Source organism: Neovison vison, chromosome 5, assembly GCF_020171115.1.
Source record: "Neovison vison isolate M4711 chromosome 5, ASM_NN_V1, whole genome shotgun sequence".
Taxonomy (NCBI): Eukaryota; Metazoa; Chordata; class Mammalia; order Carnivora; family Mustelidae; genus Neogale; species Neogale vison.
Window position 1 is genome coordinate 82,770,254 of NC_058095.1, and position 18,868 is coordinate 82,789,121.

At 32.9% G+C, this 18,868-nt stretch overlaps 1 protein-coding gene across 2 annotated transcripts in view; it reads left to right on the forward strand.

Annotated features, from left to right (window-relative positions):
• The window catches only part of ZMYM2 (zinc finger MYM-type containing 2), an 81,578-nt gene that overhangs the window by 23,023 nt on the left and 39,687 nt on the right, over positions 1 to 18,868 (forward strand). For both annotated transcript variants that reach the window (XM_044249382.1, XM_044249383.1), the window contains 6 exons: positions 425 to 496; positions 4,344 to 4,494; positions 4,958 to 5,073; positions 8,135 to 8,251; positions 10,397 to 10,547; positions 12,922 to 13,094. In XM_044249382.1, coding sequence (XP_044105317.1) covers positions 425 to 496; positions 4,344 to 4,494; positions 4,958 to 5,073; positions 8,135 to 8,251; positions 10,397 to 10,547; positions 12,922 to 13,094 — 780 coding nt within the window. The remainder of the gene's footprint in view (positions 1 to 424; positions 497 to 4,343; positions 4,495 to 4,957; positions 5,074 to 8,134; positions 8,252 to 10,396; positions 10,548 to 12,921; positions 13,095 to 18,868) is intronic.

Consider the following 18,868-nt stretch of genomic DNA (forward strand, 5'->3'; position numbering starts at 1 on the left):
AAAGAGTTTCCAAAGCAACCCATTTGCCAGTAATGAAAACTAATTGCATGATCTTCAAATCACTTAATTTAGAATGTTTTGAGGTATCCTTGGCTGTAATGAGATCTTAGAATACATTGTCATCTATGAAATAATGTTTTTTTGGCTAGGTTTACTTATAGGCAAGTCAAGTAAGTTGAAGGGTCTATTTATAATTTGTTACCTGTTGTTATTATTTTATTATTAAATGCTTTTTTTTCCCCTATAGGATAATTGCAATAATAATGGCACTGGGGATAGGACAGATAGGCATTTTTTAAAAGTTGGAATGAGTTTGTAAGATACAGACAATTAAGAACCAACTTCTACAGATTGTCTGTTTACCTTTCAATTAAGAAGCCTTTAAAAATTTTTTTTCTGAAGTCTTTTAAAATATTTTTTTTAGGTAGGTAGCCATCCAAGCTTCCTGAAGGAGGTTCGAGACCACATGCAGGACTCTTTCTTAATGCAGCCCGAGGTAAGGAGGACTATGGTGGAGGTGAAGCCCTTAACAGTCTCATGTACTGCTACTGTAATATGTACCTGAAAAATTGTGTGCATTTTGAAGTAAATTAAAATTTATGAACTTAAAATATATCAGATGATTGTTTTCTTATAGGCAAAATTTATTTCACTAAATTTTACATCTATTGTGATATGTTCATTTGCTTTTAGGTATTTTTATTAGCAGTTATTTTCAAATAAAAAATTTATTCACAGTACCTTGTGTACAATAGGCATTTACCTAGGCTATAAAAGGCCCTCTTTTGTGCCTACCTGAAAGATACCAAAACCCTTTACTTTGTAAAAGTTTCCAAATTCATATTCCTTAATCCAGATGAATACTACATAAAAATGTGACTAATAAATGTATACAATTAATAATTATAACTGTAGTACAGGAATTAATATTGACATACTACTGCTATATGATTAATCTGTATGCCTTATTCACATTTTAAAACATTAATGTCCCTTGTGGCAAATGAAAAAAAAAATTACTCCTTGTTTAGGATCCAGTCCTGGATTATAGGCCATTATTTCTTTAAAAATGTTTGTCTCCCCGTCCCCTTCTTCTGAGACCCCAATTCCAGATATATTAGATTTCCTGCTTTTGTCCCATGGTCCCTGTGACTCGATTGGTTTTATTTTGTGTGTGTGTGTTTTAATTTTGTTCATTTTGGAGAGTGCTGTTGTATCTTTAATTTTACTAATCTTCTCTCATACACTGTTAGTCCCATATGGTATATTTTATGTCTCAGATCTTGTATTTCCCATCTCTAGAAGTTCTTTCTGGGTCTTTTTTATATCTTCTATTACTTGCCTCATTATGTTCATGTTTTCCTCAACTGCTTTCATGAATACATCAGCATATTTATCATAGCTCTTTTAACATTTTTGCCTACTCTTTTCTTAGCTGTCATTTCTAGATTTTGCTTCCACAGCTTGACTTTTTAAAATTTCTATATAATGAGTTATATTATGTTTTGTGGAATGTTTAAAAGCCATTGTTTTTATCTTTTGCATAGTTTTCTGATTTTTAAAAGTGGGAGGTTAGATCTAATCTCTGTACTCCACCATGGTTGAGGTTGGAAGTCCTGTCTGCTTTAATCTGAAATAGTTCCTAGTCTTTGTCTTTAATAACTTTAACATTTTTGAATACTACAGGACATTTAGTAGAGTGCCCCTTAATTTCAAGTACATCAAGCTTTTATCTCTTGAGTACCTTCCCATGTGCTTCACTCATTTGGTCAAAATGTAGTAAAAGAGAGGTATTACACACAGTGTAAAAGAATAAATTAGGGGGAAGTTTTCTTTAAAAATCACGTGATGATTATTTTTGATATTCATATGTAATTGGGTAAAATTTATATATAAGGTACCATTTTTCAATGAATAGGCTGAAAATGAGCCAATTTGCCATAAATTCCCCATTATATTTACCTTTACCTCACCAATATCTTAACTTCAATTAGTTATACCTTATTCTTTTTCACTGAATTTGTAAGTGGATTTATTTTCTCCCATGTTTGCATGGAGAATATAATAATTGTGAATTTGTTACAATTTCATTTTTTTAAAACTCTGTATTTATAGGATGAATGAAATTTAAATATTTTGATTGTTTACACATGTAACAGAAAACATGGCATGAACAGATAATTCTTTTTTTTGTTTTTTACTAATGTTCTTTCATTAAATGGGTCCTTTTGTTTTTGAAGAAGTGGTGGCTGTGAAAGTGGCTGTGTTAAAATATTTTCAATATTAATGATTCTATCTTTCTGATAGTACTTTCTCATTCTCTTCAGATAAAAGTATTTGTCAGTGTGGACCAGTTGCTTAGCTCCTTGTTTACTTGACCCAATTCAACTGGTCTACTTTTTATTGGTACGTCTTAAAACTTACTAATTACTTAACCATTCTGCCAATAAAATTATTGTCAACTTGAAGGATGTTTCTAATAAGTTAAAAAAAAAAAACCTAATCCAGGATTAGGTTAGATGGTTGGACTTCATTTATATTGATAAGAGAATTCTTGATGGGTGCTGCTACATGCAGGTCTTGCACAAACATCTACAGAGAGTTGATTGCTTTTTTCTCTTTGTGATGATCTAATGGCAAGTGTCCTGATATTTTTAGTATTTCTAATTTGTACTGTGGTGCCAGATTTTAAAAATTCTTTTTTCTTTTATTGTTATATTGCTGTGTTTTTTTTGGACTCTTTTCCCATTATAAAAGGTTGAATTATTGTAAGCGGAAAAACAGCATTCTCTCCTCTACTGTCTTTGTAACACTGGGAAAGTTATAATTCGATTTCATAGGTTTGCAGTTACTCTTTTCTGTTCCTTGTTACCATTTTTTGATTGTTGATCAGTATTTCTTTCTGCAGTCTATGAGAGATTGAAGAATGGGTTGATTTCCACTTTGAAAAGTAAAATTTAGGACTTCGTGATGTGGTATTTAAGTAAATGAGGAATAGGCAGATTTCTTGTTTTTTAATGGTATCATAAAAAATACTTTTTTATGGTACCAGTTACGTTTTTTAGTTACTCCTCTGTTTGTTGTAGGCTGAGAAAGTTTGTTTTTTTTTTTTTTTCTTCTTTTTTTTTGGTGTTGATGGTAGTTATTTGGTTTTGGTTATTTTACCTTTAATTTATTACCTTTATTTTCTAAAATCCTGTGGCGCTCATGAAATTTGTCCATGCAGTTTACCCATTTTATTTTTGGCCTGATTATCATCTTCCCTGACATTTATTAGTCCTCCATCCATGGAACATTTTGAGGCGTTTTAATATCATACTGTACTAGATGCTGTTGGGTATGACGATGAATAAAGTAACCTCAACATCATGTGGAAAGATGGACACAGTTTTGCAATATGACATTTGATATTTGATTTAGTAGCTTTTGAGAATTGTACAACCACTCTAGAAGAGAGATCAAATACAAGTTGCACTTTCTAAAGACTTGGTTTCCTTTTTGTTTGATTTCTAATTGTGACTATCATGTTTTTAATACAAATACACCAGTTCATCTGCTGTATTTGTCTTTTTATAAGACTGTATATTTCAGCAATATTGCTTTTGTCCAGTAATTTCGAAGTGTACCTCCTTTGATCTTATTATTATATATTTTACCTTGATTCTTTGAATTACGTATTGGCAAGTATTTACTCTTGCCAGAGTATTGACTATTCTTATCTGTTGACTAGTGATTAGCTTTAGTTACTAACCCAAAATCCTTTTAAGTGACTTTTTTTAGTTTAAAAAAACTTACAAGTGGTGTATTATTGTGGTTGAATGAGATTGTAAATGTACTATACAGAGGTGGTTAATTAGTTTTAAGAGAAGTTCTAAAAGTTGAGACAACAGCACAGCTCAATGGAAAAAATATTTAATACCAATTTTTTCCTCTGAAGGACTGTAGTCATTTGATTATTAAGTAAGGCTTATACTTGTAGGTCCATTTAATTTCTTCTGTCAGATGACAAAGAAGTGTGTCATGATGAACAGAAAACATGTGCCTTTGTTTTTCAGTTTATACTTTACCTATAGGTGGGGGATTCTCTTAAACTGATTAATAGAGGAAAACCCCTATTTTTTTGAAGGAATCTTAGCTGAGATCATTACATTTGTTTGAACCTGATTTAGCTGTATTGTAGTTAACAGTTTGCATCCAAATGAAGATTTCTGACCCACTAAACCTGAATAGAGATTAACAGAATTGTTTTGCAGAGAGAAAAGGTGTACTGAAAATGAAAAATATAATTTTTTTCTAATTATATTATAGTTTTCGTAATTATCTTTTTATGTTTCAAATTTTAGAAATATGGAAAACTGACCACTTGTACTGGTTGCCGAACACAGTGCAGGTTTTTTGATATGACTCAGTGTATAGGTCCTAATGGATATATGGAGCCATATTGTTCAACTGCTTGCATGAACAGTCACAAGACAAAATATGCAAAATCACAAAGTAAGTTTCAGGTATTTGGAAAGTTAAAAAAACCTTCATAACATGACTAATTTCTTAATTACTCTTTCCCCTTAACTTTGTTTTTATACTTGTTTTTAACTACGTAAACAATTTTATCACATTAAACTTTCTTACTGCAGACTTCTTTTTGTAGTTTTGACCATTCCATATTTCTTTGATTTTCTTCAAGTTATTGGTGAAGTTCTGTCCTTGTCTCCATTGTTAGCTAATGTTTTCCGTCCCAAGATCTAAAATTGAGATTGTTTCATGTATCCATGTTTGTTTTAGAGACATGATGTCAGACTCTTCATAATACTTTTTAAGAGGCAAATAATCTTGGAAATTAATAAAAGAATAGTTTATAGAAGCTTCTGTTAAAAATTATTCTCAGGTCAATTAAAATTTTGTTCTAGACTTTTAATCACTTTATAAAGAAATCAGATATGTACCTTTCCTCTCCTAGGTTTGGGAATTATTTGCCATTTTTGTAAGCGAAACTCTTTACCTCAGTATCAAGCCACAATGCCTGATGGGAAACTGTATAACTTCTGCAATTCCAGTTGTGTGGCTAAATTTCAGGTTTGTTATTTATTTTGGATAACTTTCACTCCCAATAAAAAACACATAGAAAATAAACAGTGTAATATGCTTTATCTCTTTTATGAGACTGACGCACTACCTACTGCGCTAACAAATGTGCTAACTTGTATGTAGTTTCTTGAAGGTCAAATTGAAGGGTAGAGATTATAGAGTCATTGTAGTAGACATAGCTGCAGCAGTTTACCACTTAGCATGGATAATCTAATTGGCTTTTTAATTGTTATTTATGTTAGAAACTTGAAGGAAAATAAATTTTAGTATAATTAAGCTCAGTGCCTGATGTGTTCTTAGTTGATGGTTTCAATAATGTGACTTTTTAAGGGGAATTCTGTTTTATGATAAATAGTTGGAGGACATGGGTTTATTTAGCCTGGAAGTGATGAGCATAAATGTTTTCTTCATATATTAGAAATATACCATGTAAAATGGGGATGGGACTTGTTATAGTGGACCCTAATTTAATAGAAGATCAGTTTAGGCAGACATTTTTCATTTTTGTAAATGTAAAGAACTTTCTGAGATAGTTCTTCAAAGTTGGATTTAATGGGAAGTGTTCAAATGTAAACTCACTGTCTACTTGTAAGGAGTAGTTGAAAAGGGAATTGGTAGTATTAGTTAAGTAGTACAAGTGGGTAGGTTTACCTTGCTGTAGGTGATATATATTTTGAGGTACTCTGTTTCAACCAGTACAAAAAGTGATGCTTCATGATAATCTTCCAGCAGTTCTACAGTGCTGCAGACACTGTGTTGTGTTACTTAAATTGAAAATGCATTTAAGTATATTAGAGTAGTTACAACCTTTATTAGCATTTAAATTGAGGTGGTTTTTAATTCAGCCGGGTGAATGTTGTTTTTATTAATAAGTTAAATTCTTGACTGAGTTTAGGTAATAAGCCATTTTCAAGACTAAACTTTTATTTTGGAAGTTGGGATCATGGCCCTTGAATACATCCTTAGAGTGGCAAATACTTCTGACTTCTTGGCTTTTCTTAAACCAGAAGTTAAGGAGTAAAAATTAATTAGATGAGAGAACAACAGTGTCTGTGGCATGCTGCTTCTCAGATTTCAACTTTATTTTTGATTTTGGTAAACTGAAATGTTAATAGAAAACATTTAACTACTTTTTAAAATTTGACTGAAACGTGTATTGCCCATGATTTGAAGAGACAATTTGTATATGTACATTGTATATTTTAAAGAAATACTTAATATACACTCTTATTTCTGGGGAATGTATCCAGGTAAGTGTTGACAGCCTTATCACTGTAACTCTGCGTAAAAATGATACAAAGAATAGAGAAGCAGCATTTTCCCCCCTTCTCTTTATCTTAAAATGCACCATAGATTTTGAACTTTATGTTTTCATTAGATGATGTTCCCATTTCAAAATAAGGTAATAGGATAGTATTCAATGGACTTAAACTGTTTTATTATTTTAAACATCAAGGGCACAGTTGCTGGTTTTTTCTTTTTTAAAAAGATTTTACTTATTTATTTGACAGACAGAGATCACAGGTAGGCCGAGAGGCAGGCAGGGAGAGAGGGGGAAGCAGGCTCCCTGCTGAGCAGAGAACCCGATGCAGGGCTTGATCCCAGGACCTTGAGACCATGACCTGAGCCACCCAGGTGCCCCACAGTTGCTGGTTTTTATCTAAAAAATTTATTCACCTAATAGTTATTATCTTAAATCTGCATATTTTCTTTAACAAATTTTAATTGTGTTATGTGATATATGCAGAAATTTTAAAAAATGCTAAGTTTTTTTTTTTGTATAAAGAATTTTTTCCAGTCTTCATTGCCACCCTGAAAAAATTTTTAACTTTCATACATTCAGAAAATTTTATGTAATGTTTAATATATACTACTCACCACTCAGGTTAGAAATTAGAACAAAACGTTTATTTATTTATTTTTTTAAAAAAATTTATTTATTTATTTTTTAAAAGGATTGTTTATTTTATTTTATTTTATTTTTAAGATTTTATTTATTTATTTGACAGAGAGAAATCACAAGTAGACGGAGAGGCAGGCAGAGAGAGAGAGAGGGAAGCAGGCTCCCTGCTGAGCAGAGACCCCCCCCCCCGACACGGGACTCGATCCCAGGACCCTGAGATCGTGACCTGAGCCGAAGGCAGCGGCTTAACCCACTGAGCCACCCAGGCGCCCAGAACAAAACGTTTTTTTAAAAAATAGATTTATTTTAGAGAGAGAGATAGCACGCCAGGCAGGGGGCCTAGGAGTGCATGGAAGTGTGTGCATATGTGTGGTGAGGGGTGGGCAACGGCAGAGGGATAGGGAAAGAGAGACTCTCAAGCTGACTTTCTGCTGCGCCAGAGTGCTGTGGGAGGCTCAATCCCGCAACTCTTGAGATCATGGCCTGAGGAGAACCCAAGAGTTGGGTACTCAACTGACTGAGCCACCCAGGTGCTCTTAGAACAAAATTTTTAAGTCCATATATGCTTATATCTTTTCCTATTCTGTAAATTGTTTTAACTTTTTAAAATGTAATAAAACTAAGATTATTGGTATCCATTCCAGTTTGTAAATTTTTTTTCTGCTAACTTTATAAAATAAATTACCAGTTTTAAAAAGTATAGGCTGTTTTCACTGATGGACTTGGAATTAAAATGATAGCAATATTGCACAAGGGACAAGTTACTATTTAAAATAGCTATTGGAGAGAACTAGGAGCCAGGTTTTTAAAAAATATTTAGATACTAGCCCGGTAATCTTAACTATTATTTGCTTAAGTTTTTTTAAAGATTAAAAAAACATATTTGAGCTGTATGATTTTTTTTTCCTTTTTCATGTTTTTTAAAAGTAAGTAGTAGTAATCCTGAATAAAAAAATGAATTTTAATTTTGTAAAACTTAGTGTACTAGTAATTTTTAAAGACAAAATTCAGAAATACAACTTTATGTGTTAAGGAAATATTTAAGCAAGAAACATACTATTTTCCAAACCTAATATTTAACAGTAGTTACAAATAAAAATTCTAAAATCTTTAATCAGACTCTGTATGTTTTCTTCTTTGTTTTAGGCTCTAAGTATGCAGTCGTCTTCAAATGGTCAGTTTGTAGCTCCAAGTGATATACAGTTGAAATGCAACTATTGCAAAAATTCCTTTTGTTCAAAGCCAGAAATCCTGGAATGGGAGGCAAGTCCTGTTTTGTTACGTATGTTATCTTGCTTAAATGAGAGTCTAGTAAAATAATAATGGTGTTTCCATTTGAAGACATATTTCTTAGTGGATAAGGATTAGTTCTTCAGATTTTGTGATGATTAAATTATTTACTTTTGTGGAAAGAGCATCAACAAAGGATCTGTTTATTGAAGTCATATTCTCTTTACATTTTATTTGTAATCGTGTATAGGATGTTACTTTGTCTAGCTACATACTTGGAGCTTCTGTTTGTACTGTGTTTTTCCATTTTACCCCCATCCTTATAAATATCTGAACTATAATATTTTGTGTTGTCTGCTACCTGTACAAATTAGAATTTTTTTTTAGTTATTTACAGTGTTATCATTTAACATTTTATAATTTTAAGAATTCTAATATAAATTTATTTTATTTTCCCTTTCTCATCACTCTTACCTTCATCAGTTTATTAACTTACTTTGCCACATATTTTTGTCATCAGCAACACCTGATCATTATTTTTTGTTTAAATAAGGGAGCAGTGATGGATGAATGCATGGACGGATGGATGGATGGACAGACAGGTGGACCTGCTGAACATTGCTTTCTTGATTAGTATTCATCTTTGGCCATTCTTTCTTTTCACCTTTTTTGAGGGTGTGGAATATCTAATAAAATGGTTTTACAAGATGTAGTACTAACAGTAGATGGCTCTTGAACTAAAACTTGGTAGTGGCTATTGGTAAGTCACTCAGTAGCTGAGTCCTATAAGAAAGGTGATAACCAGAACCTGACTAATGATTTCTCAATACTTTGGAAATTTGCAATTTCATTATTTTAATACTTTGATGCCTAGAAAATTTAGTTTGCTATTTTGTTTGGTGCTTTCTCAAGAGTATTTAAACCAGTTATTCTTGGAGACCTGTTGGCACCAAGTGATGATTTTTAGTGACTAACTCCCTCCTTAAATCATAGCAGGAAAAATGTTGAAGGCCTAGTAAGAATAAAGAAATGATAGAGAATGAGGAAAGAAATCCATAACCAAGTATAGAAAATAAAGTTACATAGGGAATAAAGATCCTGCCTAGATTAAATTTTTGTAATACTAGATAAAATTGAGTTCTTAACATTTCTACCCTCTCCACGTTAGTGCTACCTGTCTTTTGTAGTCTTGGTGTTGCTTTTATTTACATGGAGGTTAAGTGTTGGAAGGAGTTAAGAAACACTGTCTATCAAACTAAATGAGAGTAGAGCGTTTCACTTAGGCGATTGAGAATTCTGGGGCCTCTTTTTCTCATTTCATGGTTAGTAGTTGTGTTTTCTTTGCTGCTCTTTTTCCTCTTGTAAGTTATATATCCAAGATGGGGCAATTTTCCGTTGATTGCCTTATTATTTGGGTTGCTTCCTAGATTCTTTCACCTTCCTTGTGTTGGTCTTCAGCTGTCTTTGCCACATGTTGGATAGATGGATTATACCCAGTCTGTGTCCTCTGCAGTAACAGAGGGGAAAAGGTGCTCTCCTGGGAATTACAGCTGTTTATGTTTGGCTGGTTTCTGAAAAGTAGCTCTGTCTATTGTAGGTTTGGGGCCAGGAGAAATGACTGAATAATCCTAACCTGGCTCCTTTCAAGGGAACCAACTCAGTCTAAAGTTTAGCAGCACACTTTATGATGGTCCCACATTGAATACTTTATCCATAAGAAGCCTGTTACTATTAGCGGCTTTAGGAATGTGATTGAGTCTCCTTGACTATACTCAACAAAGAATATTTCTTTTTGAGTGAAACTGATGTTAATGTCATATTTCTCATCTTTTTGTAGTTTACCCATGTTGTATCTTCCACTGTTTTTTTCCTATGTTTCCAGTTCCCTTAGCAACACCAGAGAGCCATCTTCTTGTTCTAGTGATACTTTTACAATTTCACTGAGTAATTTTGGGGTAGTTAATGGTATTGAATTTTGTGGAGTTTTTTCTAAATATAGCAGTGAATTAGTTAAATTAGCTGTTTATGGCCTATAGAAAATGTATCCCCAAGGACTATCAGTCACATTAACTAGGTAAATGATTTAACTTTGTTTCTGTAAAAGTGGCTTGTTTATTTCTTAAATTTGTTCTTGAGGTGGTTGTCATATACTTACCAAGGTTCCCATTGTGCATTTAGAACAAAGTGCATCAGTTCTGCAGCAAAACTTGTTCAGATGACTATAAGAAGTTGCATTGCATAGTTACATATTGCGAATACTGTCAAGAGGAGAAGACTCTTCATGAAACAGTAAATTTCTCTGGCGTTAAGAGACCTTTCTGTAGTGAAGGCAAGTGTATATACAGTGTTGTTCATAATTATTATTAATATTTAATGTTAATTTTTTGCCAAAATATTTTCAAAATACATAACTACATATGTCCAGAGTAGCTGTACAATTTTAGTGTAGCCAAACAAAAAAAAAATTGAATTTGATTTTTTTCCTGACTTGTTTTGTTATTTTAATTTGTAAATCTCTGGGCCTCAAGGTGTTTTATCTCTGAAAATTTAATAATCTTTTTTCCCATTAAAAAGAATGTTTGAAAATAAAAGTATTATAATATGTCATTTCTAAACATAGAGATTGTTATCTAAAATTTGATTTTCCAAGTGAATTAGAATTATTTTCCACTGGGTTCATTTCCTTACCCAGCCCTGTGCCTAGCCTACAAAGGTTTTCAGTATACCAGAAAGAAAATCGTAAGTGTGGCATTACTACAATGGGAAAATAGTTTTAGATTTTTAATTTGGGGCCAGGCAAACACTGGCTCTTGTTATTGTATATTCAAGAATTCTTTACATCTTTTCATCTACACTTTTGCTGCTCTGGTACTAGGCAGCTGATTATAGAAATGAACACCTGTTCTTATTCTAATTCTCCAGAGATAGGTACCAGGATTTTAACTATGGGTTTGGGGCTCTTGTTGTGATTACTTTTCCCCAACTGTCACACTCTTTGTCTAAGCTGACTTTAAGTTTCTATTTCTTTGGCCCCAGGCACTGAACTCTCCCAGCTTTTCTATCCTGCTATCCTCATCTGTTGTTTTCCTCTTAGTCGTCCTCCCCCACCACCCACCCACTCCCCATTCACTTTTTATATGGATTTCTGCTGCTGGTTAGGGGCAAGAAAAAGGTTGAAAAATCCTAAATGCCGGCAATATTGAATGACCAAAAACTCAAGATTATCAGTCCATTCAGTTAATGCCTTTGTCTAATACATTATACATTTCACATATAAGGTTATGTATATGAGAGGGTACTGCTTATAAAACAAGGCATTCCTGTTTTTGTAGGTTTAATTGAATACATTTTACCTGATGCGAAAGATAACCATGTTTCCTGTTAAGGTCATAGCTGTGATGAAAAGTGACATAGTGTTTCATTGAAAAGATTGATTCTCAGTTAATTTAACTCCACACCTGAATTTTTATGCAGTGAGAATCTTTGTGATTCATAAGACTGAAAATATTGGTATTGATGGCTGACATAACTATCCATGATCTTGTGCCATTTAGATTATATGGATTTTACTAAAATGAATAGACAAGTAGCAGCAAATAAAGAATTGACATATAAGAATATAATTTTCAGTTGGAAGGAGTTACATCTTGAGGCAGTAAAAGCTTAAAAAGGATGTATGTCTTTTTCCTGTTCAGTAATATATTTCGTGTTTTCTCTAACTATTCCTGGTTCTCTCCTGGAACTTGGCAGAAATAATAAAACATGTAATATACCTAGTACTACTATCAAAATCTAATTAGAAAGAAAAAGCTTTAATAAAGATAAAAGGTAAAATATGAAGAAGGTTTTTAAATGTATTTCATGATAACAGAAAAGAAGTCAGAGGACAGTACTTAAATAATTGCCAAAAAAGTGATAGAAAACAGTTACAATTTGAGTTCACAGATAGGAAAGGTTATTTAAAACTAGGTTCAGTAGGGTTTGCAGAGGAGGTATAATTTGAACTTATTAATGAGTGGGTAGGATTGTAGTAGATACGAGTGCAAGGTCATTCTTATGTGGCACAGCATGAGTAAAAAGTATGGGAGCTTATATAATTCATAGAGATAGTGTAGAGATTAAGGTTGATATGTAAAAACACTTAATGCATTCATTATAGTAGATAAAATAAATATTTTATTAAAAGAATAACAAAAGCATTTTCTCTGAGCACGTCAATAAACCCAATAAACAAGTTTTACTTCCCTGAAGGTCCATGTATGACAGAGAAAGATAAGGCTAGAAAATTTGGTTAAAATGCCTACTTATTTGAGAACATCTTTAAGTTTTACTTAGTGCTTCTCAACAGTCTACAGTTTCATTTCTCTAATCTTTATTTGTGGTGTGTTTACTGTGTGATACTTTGGCAAGATTATATTTAAATAGAGCAAACAAGAGTTATGAGATGTTACTAGATTTGAAAGTCTTAGTACATTATTTGAACACACATGAGATCTAATAAAATATTCCATGTTGTGTTCCAGTATTTACAGGTTTCCGATTATAGTAGATTTCAGTTCTGATCAGGAAAAGAGAACTTTATATGTGAACTTAGAGACACTTCATAAAGCTAATGATTAATTTGACTTCTATAAGCTGTTTCTCACTTCAAAGATAGTTTTTGATATTTTTTTGTTTTAATATTAAAACCTTGTATTTTTCAGGCTGCAAACTATTGTATAAACAGGATTTTGCACGACGTTTAGGATTGAGATGTGTTACTTGCAACTATTGCTCTCAACTCTGTAAGAAGGGAGCAACTAAAGAACTTGATGGTGTTGTGAGAGATTTCTGTAGTGAAGACTGCTGTAAGAAATTTCAGGATTGGTATTACAAGGCGAGTAACTAAAATTTTTTATTATAGCAATTGCTTTATCCAGTCTTTAATAAAATATTATAGTTACTATCATTATAAATACGGTAACTTATTTAGTTTTAAAATGTACATACATTAAGCCCTGTCCAGATTATAGAATTTATTAAAATTTTTGTCATTTCAGAAGTTTTTCTGTACAACTTGAAGTAGTATTTTTACTTGTTTTATAACTTAGCTGTTACCCAAAACTGGATATATCTTTATTTTCAGCAATATAGTTTAACAAGATGGATTATTTTTTAAAATTTATGTATTTATTTCACCAAATAGAAATAGGCCACTTTATCAGTGTTGAACATTAGCAGGTAATTGTTTTAGACACTCGGGTTGTGTTTTAAAAGACTGTGTTCTTTTTTATCTTTATAATTATGGATCTTTGGAGAGTTTCAAATTGAAAAGACTTTATGGATAGAGACCAAAAATATTTAATTTGAAAATAAATAAAGTGTGTGTGTTTATGTTTCTTATTACAATCTACTTTTAGAAAAGATAAATCGCTGTTTTGTCCATTGCATTGTTTTTTTTAAAGGATAAGAAAAATTAGTGTTAATTTGGGCTTTGTTTGGTCAGATATTACCCAAGAAAAAGTTATTAGTTCATATGCCCATAACATGGAAAACCATTTTAATGTTAAAACTTCATTATGCTTGTACTTCTAAAGCATGTGAAGACGACATCATCCTAACTTTAAAACTGAAATATTGCTAAAATGAAACAAAAGGGTAAAATGGTTGAAATACGTAGACTATTATTTAGTTCACTTAATGAAAGTGATTAGTGTTAATATTATTTAGGAGAATTATGAGAATTCTTGGTGTAGTTCTTGAATGTCTACAGCTCCACATTTCAAGTAGCATTTTTTAAATTACAAGGAAGATGCTTTCCATCTTTAAGGAGGTTTTAGAGGCTAAGAGTTTTGGTGCAGTTCTAAATTACTTCATTATTTTACTGTTGATTCTGACTAATTTGTCTTTACCATTAGGGGCGCCTGGGTGGCTCATTTGGTTAAGCATCCAGCTCTTTATTTCAGCTCAGGTGAGGATCTCAGTGTCCAGAGGCTCCAAACTCAGCACTGGAGTCAGCTTGAGATTCTTTCTGTCATCTCCTTCTGCCCCTCCCCTGCTCAAGTTCTCTGTCTCTAAAATTAAAAAGTTAAAAAAAAAAAACTTAAAATTGAGGTTCAAATTTTAGAAACACACAGGACAAACATACTAACACCCTCTAAATGCATTTGTTTTAGTCTAATCAACCTTTTGTTCTCTTGAAGACAGTGACAATTTCGGGAAATCCTTCAAAATGTATTTGGCTTTAAAAGCTCAGTTTTGTTTAACACATACACTCTCCCCTGTTGGGGAAGTTTTATTTTTGAACATTTGTTTTGGATTCAGAACAGTAAAGGTATTTAGTGGCTACATTATAAAAGATGGGAAAATTCCCATTTTATTCTTACTATCGGTTGCCCTTTTGATAATTTATTTTATAGTTTGAGAGACAAAAATTGTTAACCATATGATAAGTATGACTTTCCTGTCATTTTGTTGTACAGAGTTATGCCTCATTATGTAATTGTGAATCCAAACCTTTAATATTTTAAAAACCTTTTTGGACGGTTTTGTTTTTTTCCACAGAACATTGAATGTACTTCTCTTTCTTTGAATGAATTCTTCTTGGTTTTTTTTGTTTGTTTGTTTGTTTGTTTGTTTTTTTGTTTTCTTTTATATTACTTAAAATAGAGAGGTCTTTTGGGTTTTTTGTTTGTTTGTTCTTTTTTGGGGAAGCATAGAAGTGTTCTTTGGCAAAAGACCACATTATTCTAGATGTTGCCATTTTGTTCATTTTGCTATTTTTGTAAAGGATACTGGTGTCTATTGTTTTTATTTATGCAGTTGTTCAGTGATGAAATTTTGATGAGGCAGTGCATTTCCGAAATGTATACCAGCATGTTACTTAAATAACCAGTTGTAATTATGTGTTGGTTTAAAGTCAATGTTTTGTACAGTAAGCACATTTTTATTATTATTCCTTATTTTAAACCCAACAGATGTTTGTATAATTCGCACAATAGCATTATTACATACTATACTAACCTGAGGAGTAAAAGTAAGAGCCTTTTTATCATAATGGTAGGAACTTATAAAGCAAGTAATGATGATTTTTCTATGAGCCATAGGAATACCACCATGGGGATGAAGAGTTGACCCTCCTTATTCATCATGGGCTTCTCTGTGGTGGCAACCAATATGATTTATAATCAAGGAATAACTTTGTTCTGTGTGCTTTCTACTTGAGTCAAATTGTATATTCTTTTCTTTCTTTCTTCCTTTCTTTTTTTTTTTTTTTTTTTTTTAAGATTTTATTTATTTGACGTAGAGAGATCCACAAGTAGGCAGAGCAGCAGATGGTGGTTGGGGGTGGGGGTGGAGGAGAAGGCTCCCTGCTGAGCAGAGAGTCTCATGCAGGGCTCCATCCCAGGACTCTGAGATCGTGACCTGAGCAGAAGGCAGAGGCTTACCACTGAGCCACTCAGGCGCCCCAGATTGTATATTCTTATGCCTCTCATCAGTCTCTTCTCTTTACTGCTACCATCCTGTCATCATCTTGAAAATGTAGTAACTTGTGTCCCAAACCAAATTACAAATTTTTTTTTTTTACCTTTCCTCTTGTACTTTTTTTAAATTTAGAAACTCAGAAGTTGTAGATTTCGGTTCATTATAAATGTGACCTTTAGCAGTCAGTCCAGCTTTTATTAGAAAAATAATCTTCTTAGATTTGCATTTTAATAATTAGGTTTTTGACTCATTTTAATTTTCGTGAGGGGTTAATTTTAACCCACTGAGCCACCCAGGCGCCCCCGTGAGGGATTAATTTTAGTAAGGGTGTAAAGCCTTTGTCTAAATTCTTTTTCTTTTCTTTCTCTCTCTCCCTCTTTTTTTTGTATGTGGATGTCCATTTGTCCCAGCACCATTTATTGAAAAGTCTGTCTTTGTCTTGTGTTGCTTCTGCTCCTTTGTCAGAGATGTGTAGGTCTCTTTCTGAGCTTTCTATTCTGTTCACTGAAATGTTTGCCAGCACAACGTCTTTTTTATTTTTTTTTTTTTAAGATTTATTTGTTTATTTACTTTTATGAGAGAGAGTGCGCGGGTGGGCGGGCAGGCGGGGCAGGCGATTGAATGCCCATGCAAACCAGGGGAGTGGCAGGCAGAGGGAGAAGCAGGCTACCCGCTGAGCAATCACTCCTGGAATGCTGGGATCATGATCTGAGCGAAGGCAGTCGCTTAACAGTCTGAACCACCCAGGCGTCCCAGAAAAATAATTTTTTTTAAAACAGTGCCTCATCAGGGAAACTTGAAAAACAATAGGTAGCCAGTTGTTAATTTCACCATTAGTCATGAGCTTTTGCTTCCTAACCAGAGGAGCACATACATTGTTTTTTTCTACACTTTGTGCCTCAATTTCAGAGACTAACTGTAGTATAAATAACTTTACACTTTTATTTATTTAAATTAAATTTAAATATTTGTAATTGTACTTCAACATTTTTAGCTTTTATCTCTTTTACTTGACAAGATGTTTTGAATGATCTCTGTTTTTTGGTTTGTATAATGGTTTGTGTTTGGATTTAAATAGAGGTTTATTAAATACTGTCTCTTCTAAATTGGAATACAAAATCTGTTGAAATAAATGCAACCAGAAAATGTTGAGAATAAAGTTAATGTTTTTTTTCTTCTCCCAAATTGTTCTTCAGAAAGAAGTAGATTTTACTATTCCTCAAAATAAATGTTTCCAGGCATAATGTGATACCATGTGGGAGGATAGTTCTTTTGATCTCTGTAAGTTTGAAAATTTAGGAGGAAAAGGGGTTAGTATTATAATGGAATAATAGCTAGGCATTTGATAATGTGAAGTTAATTCAAAAGACCTGTTTCTCCAGAATACTTCATAGTACTAATAATCTTTTCTTGAATGTTATTACTTCAAATTATAGTTTTTTTTGTTTTTAAAGATTTTATTTATTTATTTGTCAGAGAGAGTGAGCACAGGCTGACAGAGTGGCAGGCAGAGTCTGAGGGAAAAGCAGACTCCCTGCTGAGCAAGGAGCCCAATGTGACTCGAACCCAGGATGCTGGGATCATGACCTGAGCCGAAGGCAGCCGTTTAACCAATTGAGCCACCCAGACATCCCAAATTACAGTTTTTTAACATGGGTTTTGATTTGCTCTACAAACCAGTAGTGAATGGCAGGCAGCATTCTTTAATGTAAATGCCCTATAATAGTATGAAAGTATGATTTGTGGGGCTTAATCAAATTAATACTTAAGTTTTAGTAAATATTAGTCATTAAAGGATAGCTGAATAAAAATACTGGGTTTTTAAGTTTTCTCATTTTTTTGTGAAAAAATTGCTAGAAATAGTGATTTTAAAAAATTCTTTGTTTCTGAAATAATTTTAGAAAGGGAATGTCTAATATTCTTGCTTTAAATGTGCTTTTTGGGTAACTGAAGAATTCCTGTCAGTTGAATGCTTTGCCTAATCTTTTCAGTGCATTTTTCTTAAGTGAATAACTATACTTAGATAGTAGGAAGTTATAAATAATTAATTTTTAAATGACTGTAAAATCCTGTTTTATTCATATTCATGGATTCCCCTCCTCACAATTAGGTCTGATTGGTGAAATGGGAGACAAGTAGATGGGCAGGTTAAAGGATATAATATATTTATCAACCAAAAGTGGGAATTTGAAACTGCCAAATAATAAGGAACTACATCACTATAGGCTGAATGACCTATTATAAATTATTGAAGGAGAGATTTCCTATATTAGCTGAGATGCTGCATTAAGATTTTTGAATTAAGAATTTAGTACCTGCATATTATTTAGGGTTTTTGAACTGGTGACTGCTATCTACTCCACCCCACCCCTCCAATAACAGACGGTCCCTGGTTTTTCATAGTGATAAGAAGACCACTAAGTAGGTGATGAAGTGTGTGGTAGCTTTTAAACCAGCAACTTCAGGCATATATCAGTTTTTTTTTTTTTTTTTAAGAAGATTTATTTAGGAGAGTGAGCAAGAGAGTGTGTATTTTCTACTTGGGGTGGTTGGGGTGGTTGGGGTGGGGAGGTAGGAGCAGAGAGGGAGAGAATCTCCAGGAGGCTCTGCCCCAACCAGAGTCCATCTGGGGACTCTGACGCGTGAGATCACCTGAGCCCGAATGCTCATTTGACGGAGCCACCCAGGCACCCTGTGCTTTGGTTGTTATGCTGTAGAAATGTTAAGCTTTTCTAAGAGTTCTCTCCTGTGGTTGGGTGGAAGTGATTTTGGTAAGGAATCATGGTCGTTTTTAATGATGTTTTCCAATTAGCCATTGTATTTTAAGCTCAATTCCAAACACTTTACCCAGAATTTGCATGAGTTGCTATAAAAGAAAAAACCAAATGGGAAAGAGGTTCACAACGTCTAAAACGTTGATTATGGCATTGAACTTGGAGTTAGTATTGAGTACTGTTACAACCTTCCATTTGAAAAAAATATATACATATTTTATTTCCATTTGCTGATTGGTTATTACTTTTGCTCCTTGGGTACAGAGAAATCCTGTATATTTGTTTTGAACCTTCTGTAAGAAAACTTCAAATATTGTTACTACAAAATCCAAATGTCTATAATTATAAAATAATGAAGTGATTTCATTGTTCAGATTCTTTGAGTAGAATGTACTTGGCTTTATGTCTTTAG